General features: G+C 38.6%; 1 protein-coding gene across 2 annotated transcripts in view; it reads right to left on the bottom strand.

Moving 5' to 3' along the window:
- Positions 1 to 14396, bottom strand: part of adamts6 (ADAM metallopeptidase with thrombospondin type 1 motif, 6) — a 106216-nt gene that overhangs the window by 72171 nt on the left and 19649 nt on the right. For both annotated transcript variants that reach the window (XM_055208973.2, XM_055208972.2), the window contains 2 exons: positions 12001 to 12106; positions 9293 to 9439 (listed from right to left, as the gene is read on the bottom strand). In XM_055208973.2, coding sequence (XP_055064948.2) covers positions 9293 to 9439; positions 12001 to 12106 — 253 coding nt within the window. The remainder of the gene's footprint in view (positions 1 to 9292; positions 9440 to 12000; positions 12107 to 14396) is intronic.

A 14396-nucleotide genomic window follows, 5' to 3' on the forward strand; every position in this document is an offset into this window, starting at 1 on the left:
TTAACTCGATGCTAGCTGATGTGCCTGGAAAAGACGAGCATGACCGCGTCACTTCCATTATGAGCGTGCATACCGCGCGCCTACATTTCAAATAATGAACTTGAGTGCGCAAAAGACGCGAAATGTGAATCGCCCCAAATTCGATTACAAATAGATTATTTGGTTGCATGTAAACGTATCTACAGTAGTGTGAACAATACAAATCATATGGAATCAAAATGCGATTCTAAATCAAATACAGGCCAGATTCATGCAACTTTTACGTCATCATAGATTCATATGCGTCACAATTGTGGAAATACGCACCAACGGCATGTTTGCAAAACCACTTAAAAACATTTAAGACATTAAATATTAAGCTTCTGTTGCACCTCCCCTTATACACGACAAATAAGTGTGTTTGACTTTTGTGCAGCGTTGTCCGGATGAGCAGACTACATCGGCTCGTATCGCGCGCTCCTACGCTGTGCGTGACGTATTGGTTTTTTGCGCACGCGATACAGTTCAGGACCATTATTAGTTCACACACGTGTCTGATTTTAGCTACATAATTTGAACAGTCAAAAAAATTGGATCTGAGCAAAGAATCCGAATTGAGCGTTTAATGTTTGCAGTCTGAACATAGTCTATATGCAAAACAGCTTTTAAAACTCCAAAGACAAAGGAAAACATGAAATTGCACCATATGACCCCTTTAACGTTTCGTCTGTTACTCACACAAAGCTGTTCGTCTTACTTATAATATAGTGTATGGTTTTTATGCAATTTACTTTCACTATGGGGATTATCTTAAAGGGGCCATTGCACAAGACTTTTTTAAGATGTCAAATAAATCTTTGGTGTCCCAAGAGCACATATGTGAAGTTTTAGCTCAAAATACCATATCAATAATTTATTATAGCATTTTAAAATTGCCCCTGTGTAGGTGTGTGCAAAAATGTGCAGTTTTGGGTGTGTCCTTTAAAATGCAAATGAGCTGATGAAATTCAAACACTAATCACAATGATGGTGGTTTGTTGCAATTAAAACTCAATTGTGCTTTTCTCTGCACTAAATGGTAGTGATGTGGTTGTATATTGCAGATTAAGGGGTGGTATTATTATAATAAGAGCTCCTTATGACATCATAAGGAGAGCCAAATTCCAACGACCTATTTTTTTCATGTGCTTATAGAGAATGGTTTACCAAAACTAAGTTACTGGGTTGATCTTTTTCACATTTTCTAGGTTGATAGAAGCACTGGGGACCCAATCATAGCACTTAAACATGAAAAAAGTCAGATTTCCATGCCATGGCCCCTTTAAATTGGAATATTTAAGTCATTCTTAAAAGCATAATTAATAAATAAACATTACTGGTGTGTATCTTGAGACACAACACTTGCACTGATATATTTTAAAGGGAACATATCATGAAAATCTGACTTTTTCCATGTTTAAGTAATATAATTGGGTCCCCAGTGCTTCTATCAACCTATAAAATATGAAAAAGATCAACCCAGTAACTTAGTTTTGGTAAACCATTCTCTGCAAGCATGTGAAAAAATAGGTCATTGAAATCTGACTCCCCTGTGATGTCAGAAGTAATACCGCCCCTTAATCTGCACTATCCAACTACGGAACAGCCATTTAATGCAGAGATCAGCTCATTTGCATTTAACAGGAGACACCCAAAATGGCACATTTTTGCTCACACCTACAAAATGGCAATTTTAAAATGATATAATAAATTATCTATATGATAGGTTGAGCTCGAACTTCACATTCGCACTCTGGAGACACCAAAGATTTATTTGACATCTTTAAAAAGTCTTGTGAAATGTCCCGTTTAAGATATGTCAGAGCAAGTTGTTTTCGATCAAGACATCACTAACATTTAAGTTAGTCTGGGACAAGCATCCAGAATATTTACACCTTTAGTGTTTGACTTAAGAAAGTCAGGAGATAAAGTCAGGAGCGATATGAGGGTGAGTAGACAATGACAGAACTGTCATTTCTGGACTAACTATTCCTTTAATGGAAAAATGAAAAAATACTGAAAGTCAGATGAGGGGAGGAAGCCTGAATGACAAACAGTTACGGTAAAACACAGAGATTTGGACTTATATGGTACTGCGGTGCTCCTATGGAATCCTTTGAAGAGCCAATAAAATGACGAAAGGGAGTAAAGTAGCAAAAAAAGCTACTGGAGGTCACACGTCCAGTCAAGAGTAGTGTTTAGTCTGTTTAGTCAAACAGAAATATGAAGACTCCAGAGAAACCCTCCAAAAAAAAACGGCACTGTTTCTTTACAAAGTAAAAGAATGAAGCCAAAGACGACACCAGACAGTACATGTTCTGTTTGACTGTGTTTATTCTGGGAAGTTCTTATTCTTTGTGTTGCTCTTACCGAAACATATCCCCCTTCTGGTGAGCGTAAATGGCTAAGAGATACATCCATACAGCTAATTATTGTCCCGCTTGCTTTCCAGCGGCGTGCCAAGGATTATGCTTCCCTCTGAGGGAATATAAACGCTAAGATTTCATAGTGCTATCGAGCGGGTGGTTCTATTCTGAGACGAGCAACGTCTGGCACTGCACTTGCATGCTTCCCGCGACGGACCACGCAACCTAACGCACGTTAACAACCACCCAACCGTGTGCTGCTAAAAGCAATGGTGTCTGTAAAGGGAGCGAGTTTACATAGCATCAGCCAAGACACACTAACGCTCACACTAATGCTTGACTCACCCATTTATTGGTCCGAAGATGGAAAAATGGCAAGGCATGAATTGAAAGATACAAATAAGATATGTTTGTTTTCATATGTAGTTTATCAAAGGACTAGTGAAGCCCAAAATAAAAATTCTGTCATTGTTTGCTCGCCAATTTCAAATCATATTATTGTCAGTAGGACACAAAAAGAGAAGGTTTGGATGTACAGAGTGCTTATTCATGAAATTGGAGACAAAAAATTGGTACTAAAGCTTTCATGAGTATTTCAAATATTCTGAAGTCATAGAATAATTTTATAGGTTTATATGAAATAAAGAATCCCCTCCAGCTGGCTTTTAAAGGGATAGTGCACCCAAAAATGAAAATGCTGTCATCATTTACTCACCCTCGTGTTGTTACAAACCTGTATAAATTTCTTTGTTCTGCTGAACACAAAGGAAGACATATTGAGCAATGTTTTAACCAAGCTATTTAAAAGCGCCATTAACTTCCATAGCATTTTTTACTACTATGGAAGTCAATGGTGCTCATGCTTCCTGCTTCTCTCCTACATATTTGGGACAACCTAGGGGTGAGTAAATGATGACAGAATTTCATTTTTTGAGTGAAAACTATCTCTACTAGGTAATAAGTTAAATTAACTTAATAATTTAACTTAGTTCAACTTTAGAATAAGACCAATTGATTTCTTGGCTTCTCTTAACTCTTTCCCTGCCACTGATGGGTTAACTCATCAATCAAGAAAAAACGCTTCTCTGCCAATGACGAGTATTTCCAGCAATCCGTAATGCTGCGTTTACACCAGCCGTGGTAAAGGCGTGAAGCGCGAGTGATTTCAATGTTAAGTCAATGTGAAGACACGTTGAAGCGAGTCTGGAGGTCTCGCGGCACGGATGAAGCGTTTGGCGCACGTGGAAGGTGCTATTCCGCCTTATTTGGTTGTCTAGTTCGCGCGAATGGCGCAAAATCGAGCACCTGCCGTGGTACGTGCGATACACGCGAATGGTGCTTTTTGTGCATTTTGCATTTGACGCAAATTTGCGGCTGACCCAGAGTTGAAAATTTTGAACTTTGGCGGATTTTCGTGCTGCGTTAACCAATCAGGAGCCTGCTTGCTGCTGTGGCGGCAGCCCCGCCTGAAGTCACTCATTCAACATGGAGGAACGCTTGATATTGTCCGTAAGCAGTCAACCTGAGCTATACAACACACGTTCTTATTTCTTTAGAGGAGACAGGAATAAAAAGGAACTCGCTTGGAAGAGTGTCAGTGAGGACATCAGGCAACCTGGTTAGTTGTAATACACATTTATCGACCCGCGCCGTTTATCGACCCGCGCCGTTTATTTTCCCCCTATAGTAAGGTTACCAAATACAAACTGGTAACCCTCTTGATAAATGCACAATCAACATCAGTCATCTTGCAAACAGACAACCGCATAGTACTTGCCCCTCCCACAAGAAGCGGATTGACGTGCGTCAAATGCTTGCTTTTTCCGTGCGTCTACTTCGCTCTACACGTGCGAATGCATTCAAACTGTTCAAGCGGAAAACTAGGCACGGTATACGCGATTGGTGTAAACGCAGCATTAAAATAACCCCCAGAGCTGTCTGTGGTAACCGTAGTATAAAATAATAATTAACTCTGGTCCTTATTTGAAAATAATGCACACCCACAGTGCAGTAAATTAGAAGTTTATTAAGGTAAAATTTGTAAGGAGTCCATTATTCAGCTTATACCACGGTTACCACAGAAATTGCTAAGACATTGCTCAGGTGGATATTTTAAGACATTTTACAGGTTAGATTTGCGTTTATCGAAAAATAATGCATATCTGTGGAACTTTTATCAACCAATCAGAATAAAGCATTTAACAGCCCCGTGGTATAAGTAGTTAATAGTGAATATGTGTACTGAACACATATTCTCTATTACTTACTTACATACAGAGGATTATTTAACGTCATTTGTAAAATGGCGGTCAGTTGTATTTCAGCATTGACTGATGACGTATAAAAACCCATCTAAACAAATTTCAAGAAAATAAACTCATCATATGTGTCTGTTTTTTGTTGAGCTAGAGGAAGTATTAACTGAAAGAAGGGTTTCGTGATTATAGCTTGACTATATTAGAAGTTAAATCTAATTAAAAACTAAACCAAACAAATTTGAAAGGAAAGAAACACACAAGCTCTTTCCTGCGGGGTAACCAATGTTGTATTTAGATTCATACATTCAATTATCAAGTTGTTTGGTGAAATAATTCCCTCACCGGGGAGCAAGACCAGTTTGAATATGTCCCCTTGTATTTTATTACAAAAAAACAAAGACCTTAGTGTTTATGCGTTTAGAGAAATGAAGAAATGGTCACATTTAAAACGGACATGTTTATTTGACGCGTCAACAAAACTTCCTTGGGTAAACTCATTATGGCGAGCAGATATCCCAGCAAAAAGGGAAACTTTGCGAGTAATTATTTACGAAAATGCAAAACAAACAGTTGAAAAATTGAAAAGAAGTTGCCAATTCATCCATTGGAAAGTTGATGTGCTATTTCAAATGTCTAGCTTAATGTTGTGTTGTATAATGTCGATAACAAGAAAGCAGGTTGGTTGTTATAATGCCAAAACATATGATAATACAATATGATAAGCAAAAATTGTGTTTAATTTTATCATACACAATATTTACTAAAACGCAACATATAAATATTTTTAAACATGTGTTGTGATCCACTGACGAAGTTTAGTCCAAATTCCTATGATCATAAAATGGTAATTTATTAGCCAATAAAATTCGGCCTATCAGATAAATTGGTCTATCAATAACAATAACTGCCACAAACAGTAGGCCAAACTATTTTCTTAGCATGCACGAGCAAGCAAACCAAAATAAATCTGACTCGGCTGCCAAACTTGGTCAGTGACGTGGAAAGATCCAGATCTAGATGGGGGATGTTGTGGTAACAGGCTAGCATTATCATAGCAGAGCAGTTTTACTGCCAAAGATTACATCAACCTGAGATTGTAAAAGGTCCAGTATTGATGAATTGCTCTCCTCAAGGCAAATCCAAAAAAGGAAGGTTAGTATTCAGCTTCAATCCGAAATGGTCACAGATGACACAGCGTGATTATACAACAGGGAGTTCATCCCGAATCAACAGAGTAGTGTTCCTTTGTTTTTGTGTGGGAAGTTGGCACGCGATGATACGGCTTCTGATGCCATTGATAGCCGTGATGTTAATCTTCCTCCATGAGGTCATTCACCAGGAAAACTTTTTGACAGCCATGGCAACCACTATTCTCTCCTTTCGCCTTATGTTAGGCTAACACTACACAGACTAGCCAATGGCTGCCCGGTACATAGCACTGAACGGACTGGTATGCTCTAGTAAAATCTGGCACATTTTATGAATTTGAACTTTTAGATGCATGAATGTAAATAGTAAATAGTTCGGTAGCGTAATAAAATGCCAAAAAGCTAAAAAAACAAACCGTGACAGATTTAATGTAACAGGTGTTCTGAAATATTGGAATATTAATAATATCTAGGGCCCTATCATACACCTGGCGCAATGCGCGACGCAATGATCATTTTCATGTTTAGCGCCACATTGTTTAAATAGCAAAGCATTTGCGCCCAATTTTGCGCCCATGGTCGTTCTGGTCTGGAAATAGGGTGTGCTCAGCCGCGTCGTTTGCGCGTTGCTATTTTAAGGCAACTAAAATAGACAACGCCATTGACCAACTAAAACCTGATCTAAAGTCAAGGTGCAATATTGTTTTTGTTTTTTTAAAGTTAGTAATATGCGCCTATAAACGGGATGACAACGCGGGTTTGCTTATCACACACATGGATGCACAGCAAATATAAAAAATAAAGTATTAAAATGTAAAAGATTATTATTGATTCTCTTGGACATTAATAAGGAAAGATTATGAAACGTTAGAAAAGAAAGCTGCTTCAGCTGTAGCCTGGTAAGTATTTATATGTTTTGCTTTAAATAAATACAAATATTGCAACTATTTTGAAATGTTTTTTTTATGCTACCCCATGGATTTATTGTATATGATGAAGTACATCTGGATAAGGTGAAATTAGAACCTTTTTTACGTAATGCTTTTTAAAAAAACTCATGGCGCTGTCCGGGTGCTGTGACGGCTCTCTGCACATTTGTAAATTCTTTTTCTCCTTTTTGAGATTACACTGATCGTGTAGGCTATCCTTCCATTTACAGCAATTAAAAGCTTGCTAATTTTATTTCCATGATTGAAAGAAAACGACTTTTAAAACTTTTAATACAATAAATAACAACTTCAATACCAGACCTGCAAACTCCTCAGAGAAAAAAAGGTGACAGTGTCAAGCGAGGGGGGGGGGTGTACTTTTGGGGCGGTTACCCCAGCTCTATTTTTTGTGATTTGAATATGATTCTTGACGTGACTTAACAAAAATCACCATACTTTAATCAAAAATCAATGTTAAAACATCCTTGAAGCTTAAGGAGAATGACACATTTAATATTTTACAAATGTTTTTATTTACAACTCACGGAAACGCCTGGAAGTGTTGTGAAGCATGACACTGAAATAAAAAATAACAAGAGACAGACAGAAATAAATATATATATATATATATTTTGCCGATGTTCGTGCGACAGAGCCACTTTGTCCTCAGCCGGCATCTGTGCAAGGATGACGATGACGGGCCATTGTGAATGGCAGTGAGTGCTCCACCAAAGTGCCCAGAACCATTGCCTGAAAGTAAATTAAAATCATTAAAATATAACCTTGCAAACTATCATACATAGGACTAATATGATAAAACAACGTGTCTCCATACTGTATGGCTGATATGCAGTGAATATCAACATACATTTCTGTTCAATAATTATAATAATAATGCATTTTATATGTAGGGCTTCTTACATTGAATAAACAATCTCAAAGTGCTAGTGTTCATAATGTAAATTCAACTTACAACACAATGTAAAGATTTCATTGACAGACTTTGATGCAAAATGTAGCCCTTTATTATACAGAAATTTGCTGTTGGTGTATTAGCCTAGGACAACACGCTCGCCAGATTGTTTTGTCTAAACAGCCCTGTTGTTAAAAATGACTGTTTACCAGGTATACAGCCACCAGGAATGAACGGGGCTAGGCTAAATCACATTCACAACGCGATGTACAAAGATTAATTGCATGCATTTAAAAAAGATAGGTATGTTTTAATTAGTTTAAGTTGAGGTAAGAACATAGTAAAATATTGAAAAACGGTGGGTTTTCCTTTAACATTAATCTCGCATCAGCTATTGTAAACATTTACCCACATCACGAATGACTGCCTGGCCTGCGCAAGCGCGCACGCCAGCCACCGTAATGAAGTTATTCAGGGTAACGTTAGCTCAGAATTCGAGTAGTAGCCGTATATCTCGGACTCAGGGCAGAGCACCCGGGTAACGATAAGCCTAGCTAACAATCGTCCTGCTAAGTTAGTTAACATTAGTCATTTTGCTCGAAGCAAACTTTATGCAAGGTCTACGTTTGTGCATTACTCGGCGTAGAATCGTTCCTAAAAATACAATATAAGCGGTAGCTAACGCTAATTTAAATCAAGCAAACAAATAGTTGTTGTTTTTGGTCCAAAAAAGTTGACTTACCTTGAATAAGATGGTTCCTTCACGTTAAAAGTGTCCATCAGACTCGCGTGGTGGTGGCCAGGTGTGTCTCTCATCCAAAGGACCGCGCTCGCGCGCTGTCTTCAAGATTCTGAAGGAAGTGCCAAGATTCCGATTGGCCCAGAGAAAAGCAAATGCCAAGATTTCGATTGGCCCAGAGAAGTGTCAATTATAAGAATTATCCAATAATGTTTGGCAATTCTAGCCCGCATGGCATTCAGATAAAGGGCAGCCTGCCGACCCCCCACCCCCACCACCTCAAAAAAAAAAACTCTCCGGTTCTCCGCGATTCACGTGAATGACCCAATTGACCAAGAAAACGGCGATTGTCGCCGAAAAGCGACAAGTTTGCAGGTCTGCAATACAAATAAAAAAACAATGCAATTTTTTTATCATCAATCTTTAACTGGTAGTCTTCTTCATCCGTTTAGTTTTTCAGTTTACAAATTCCGCCCTTTAAATAGGGAATCGGCATGGCGCCAGTGCATCTGGTTTTTAAAGGGGATGAGATCTGCAGCTCTTATTGGTTTATTGCATGGCACGCCCAAAACAAACCCATTACTCATTACGAGAATAGGAACAACCCTTTTAGACTGTGCGCTTGGCCCACAAACCATTTTTCCCGTCGTTAAATTAGCAAAAGTGGATTCAGACAGGTCCAGTATTACCATACAGTATTTACCAGATGTCAGTTGTTAGTTTGCTGCACAAGAATACTATTTTGCTACTGTTGCTTTGTTTGACTTTGCCAACACAGAAATTATGAATTAAATTTATAGAACAATTAAATGTTTTTCCTTCGCGTCAAATCCCTTACTGAAGTGCATGATTTTTTTTGGTTTGTGAAACCTTAAAAAAGGCAGATACAATTGTGATTCTTCAAATGCTCTTTTCACTTACTCCAGAAAGCTGGTGATATAGTCCTTACTGCAGGCTGACCAGGAGAAAGGGTTGGTGTTGGCTGTGATGTGGGCTGCCATAAGCTTGGCTGTTTCGTGACCTTTGGTTCCGCAAGAATTCCCGATCCCATCGTGGTTCATCCCAAAACTGTCAGACAAACAGCAGATTAAAAGCTTTAATCACAAGGTTGGTATAAAAAGACGTTCCAACCCAACACACATAAGAGAGAGAGAAGAAACCAGGAGATTTCAGAATTAAGGTGTTTCCTCAACTATAGTTCAATTTTGACACTGTGAATTTCTCTTTTCACAGGATTTTTGCACACTAATAATGTTAGGGGGCAGTCACACCAAAAGCGCTTTAAACGCTTGCAAACGCAAGGCGCGACGCACTGCCTTTAAAAAAAAAAAAGAGCAGTGCGATGTGGCTTTTCATATTGCTAAGCAACCACCGAGTCAGCTGTCTTGTCAATCAAATATTGAAGCGTGAGCGCTCTTTTGCTGTTAACTGTCATATTAGCAGAAACTTTAAAAAGAGGGTGCTTGCTCTGATCTTGTTTGAGGGTGAGAGGTGCACAAACACACAGGAGAGAGTGAGCGAGTGGTGTCCGGTTCTTCAAAGCAACTGTAAACTTCCCTCCCCACAACGTAAGGCCCGCCTCTCCCCTCATTCGATTGGACAATGGAAAGACTCGAATGACGTCGGGCGCGTCTCCACTCTCAGCACTCCTTCAAAAACGCGTGCGTGGCAGGCGGCAAAAAAACGCGCCCTGCCCATAGAATATCATTCAAAAAAGGCGCCTGCAACTGCCATAAACGCTTTTGGTGTGACTGGCCTCTTGGACAGTCCTGTTGTTAACACTTGTAATCATTTTAGCATCTTTTCACTTAAGCAGGTCTTTTCACACACCAAACGATTTTTGTCTGTGCTAGACGAAAGAGGGTCATCGTGAAACATTTGTGACGATTTCTATGATGGTAGCTCCTAAACGGTGGTCCTTCGTCGTACAGCGACAGTAATTCGAATATGGCCGTAATCACCTCTTGCGATCAAAAATAGCCTGCGAATTGCACACTATGAAGTTTAAAGGGACACTCCACTTTTTTGAAAATAGGTAGTAGTTCCTAGCCATATGGTCTAGAAAATCGCAACTTTAATTTTCCGTCGGTCTTAGTACACGATGTAACTACAGAAGAGTCGAGTTTTAAATAGGAAAAATATCAAAACTCTTTGGTCATTTTTGAGCGCGATGCTAATGGTTTAATCAGATTCAATGGATTATGCTAAGCTATGCTAAAAGTGGTACCGCCAGACCCGGAGATCAGCTGAATGGGGTAAAAATCTAATGTTTCACTCTGGAGAAGCTAAAAAATTAAAAAAGTGCAGTGTCCCTTTAAGATGGATTTATTTCATGTTGTTTTTATTTCATTTAACAAAAAATCTACAATCTGTTCCACCCCTGCGACATGAATGTGCCCTGAGCTGAAGAAACATCATCAGGGGCAGAAGATGTCTCTTCTTTCAGGTTTGGTAACAGCTGTGTGAAGGGGACAGCAGGTCAAAGGCCAGAAGCTGTCTGGAGCTCTTGAGAAATGAGAAAGTTCAAATCACCACCCTGATCCTGACCTGTCAATGGATAATTACACGTTTGAACAGCCTCAATCAGAGAGTCATCTCCTAATGAACCTGGCCTTCCTCAAAAATTGCTTTTATCTGCTCACGGGTCATTGCTCTACAAGACCGCTGAAGCATTTAGCCACATTCCTCGACGGCAACTCCACAAAAACATCACTCGAGCCGTGTAATTTCTGTTCCCTTGCATATCTGTCTCGCACATAACGCTTTAAAAAGCTTACTTTGCCGGGGTATGAACGCAAATTTCAGCCTCTAATGTATAAAACACCCCCCATTGTATCACACGATCCCTCTGTGTTTGCATAAGAAGCACATTTATGACATTTGCTCTCAATATAAATCAGTACAGGAGAAACCTGCAGTGCTTTATTGTCTGCTTCCCCACAAGACGTACCGGCAATTTTACAACCAGAAGACGACACGAGATGTAATAAAGGAAATTTCGCTAAATATATACCCGAATGGCTATGTAGACCTTAAGATCATTTGTACAACGTGTCATCTCTATAGTCGTATGTATAATGTGGGTGGTTAATGATATATCGGCCAGATTGATATATGGGAATTCTTTAATTAGGAAAACTTTTTGTAGTATGTCTCAGATTGCATTTGTGTAAGACTGCATATAAGGGACATTTCTCTATGTCTGTACTATTCCCCACCCAGACTTTTTATAAAGTGCCCTCCATAAAAAAGTGAATCAAAAGTATTTAAATTATATTCATGCTGTACTTTTTTAACAAATAACTGCTGTGTTCACACAAGACTTTAACAATGATTTCCCTATATAAACCACTTAAGCTACAGTTTATATAAGTGACTGTATACCGTGCTTATTAATATCAAATGTATTTTGATCATTCATTACTGTCCCTTTTGTAAGTTGCCACTATGTTTACAATGCGTTTCAATCTGCTTTGTAACAGTCTTTGTAACCTTAAATGACCTCGCATCAAAACGTAGAGAGAAAAAACAAGCACCTCCAGTGCCTCTAGTGGGCACTCCAACCAAAAGATGCAGTGATATGATCATACAGATGTGAAGACAGAATAAGACGAATATTGTGTACTTACTTGTGTCCGATCTCATGAGCAATAGTGAAGGCAGAACCGAGGCCTATATCTTCATTAATACTGCAACTCCTCTCCGGCTCACACATTCCTGCTACGGACGCCAAACCTGGCCACACACAAACACACACATGTGAGGTCAGGTCGATGTGTAGAAGTGTTATACTGTATTAAGTCATGATTTTCATTTCAATTCATTTTCATAAAATAAATTTCTTCGCAAAACGCGCCGAACTCAAAGACGAAAAAAAGATTTAAATCACCTGAGGGACATCACCGTTGCCGGCTAGACTATAAAATAAAAAACAACTGATGTTGTAACTGGAAAATGTCTAGACAAGCAGGTTAGATTTATTAATTCTACCTCTGGTAACGGGGGACCACCTACTAATGCAAGCCAGAGCTCGGGGTTCAAGAAATCCTTTCACTTTGTGCTCCTAAATATAGTTGTTTTTTATTATTCAAGCTCAATTGCATATAATGAAATATTAAAGGGCATGATGAAATTAACTAAGAGTGTCTTTTTATAGTGTATGCACACTAGCGGCAACATGCGCAGTGTGACGGTGGCGCTTAGCTGCAACTTTGGATGCTTGCCTCACCAGAGCCTCATTCATCTAGTTTAACATAACATTACATCATATTTGTCCAAAGTCATTCTTAATCTACATACTGACTTCTGCCTAAGCTGCAAGATGCAATGATCTGTTTAAGAGGAATGGAAAAAAACTGTGCATTAATACAGAAAAAAAAAACGTTATAGGTTACTACCGTACAAAAAATAACAGTATTTATTTACTGTTTAAAAGTCACCTATTGTTCAATAAAACGAAAAACGGAATATTTGTGCATCAGGAGCAGACTTTAAACTTGAGATCACGCATGCAAGAATGTGCACGTCTGGTGTGCGATACCTCTGTCAGTTGTTGTAAACACAATGCATATTTTTGTACAGTATTTCATTAATGTTAAAACTGCCCTCAGTGTGGCTACAATGAATCTCACAAAAACTATCAAGAACATGTGTGTCATTGTTCACCGCAAAATCCAAAGAAAAAAAAATCATGCCTGTTTTAAGCTGAGTTAAAGGTGCAGTGTGTAAATTTCAGAGGCATCTAGTTGTGAGGTTGCAAATTGCAACCAACGGCTTAGTCCACTGCTCACCCCTCGCTTTTGAAATACATAGAGAAGCTACTGTAGCCACCACCCGACAAACATGTCATCGTCGGAGACAACTTAGTAAAAAAGTTTGTCCAGTAAGGGCTTCCGTAGGAAAATGGCGGCACAAAATGGCGACGTCCATGTAAGGGGACCCTCAGTGTATGTAGATAAAAAGGTCTTGTTCTAAGGTAATTAACACATAATGGTTCATTATGAAAGGTCTTTATACACCCCTGATAATGTAGTTTTTATATTATTTTGCATTTCTGTCAAGAGATCCTTCTAAAAATTACACACTGCACCTTTAAGCTTTCTTGACGAATTTCTTGATAATTACTTGGCCTTATCTTGCTAAATCGTATTGTCATTGCCATAATGCCACACTGTCCAAAAAATGGTCCCCAGCTGTCACTTGAGTCTTGGTACCATTTTAAAAAGTACACCTTTGTACCTAGAGAGTAACTCAGAGGCACATATTGTTACCAAATGTACACTTTAAAAAAATGCTGGGTTATTTTCAACACGGCATTGGGTCAAAAAGGGACAAGCCCAGCCCGCTGGGTTGTAATTTAACCCATACTGGGTTGTTTCAACCAAAAAATGCTGGGTTGTTTTAACCCAAAATATTGGGTTATTTAACCAATTGTCAAATATAAACAATTTATAAACAATTTTTGGGTTAACTGTAACCCAGCTGCAGGACTTGTCCCTTTTTGACCCAATATGCATTTTCTTAGAGTATATACATATCTGTACTTAAATGGGACATATTAGGAAGGTTAGTGACAGCTTGCTTGGGACATTTTTTTGTTACTTTTTCTGACAGTCTAAAAGTAAATAATAACATTATTAGAGATGCCCCAATATATCGGCCAATAACACACGACAATAGTTTAAAAACAGCGATCAGCGTCATTGCCGATATATCATGTGAATCAAAAGAGAACAGGAAAATGCTATTAATTTGAGCTCTGTGTCTGTAAAGAAACATCACTAGTTTAATGTGCAATATTAAAAGGTCACATTCTTCCTGATCGCATTTTTTCAACCCTTGTTAGTGTGTAATGTTGCTGTTAGAGCATAAATAATACCTTTAAAATGATAACGCTCAAAGTTCACTGGCAGGCGATATATTATTTTCTTTAACAGAATTCGCCTTCCAAAGCCTACAGTGAAGAGCCGGTTTGGACTACAGCCCTCTACTTCCTGCTTTAATGATGTCAGTAAAACAGTTTTTT

Source organism: Misgurnus anguillicaudatus, chromosome 12 (genome assembly GCF_027580225.2).
Source record: "Misgurnus anguillicaudatus chromosome 12, ASM2758022v2, whole genome shotgun sequence".
Lineage (NCBI taxonomy): Eukaryota > Metazoa > Chordata > Actinopteri > Cypriniformes > Cobitidae > Misgurnus > Misgurnus anguillicaudatus.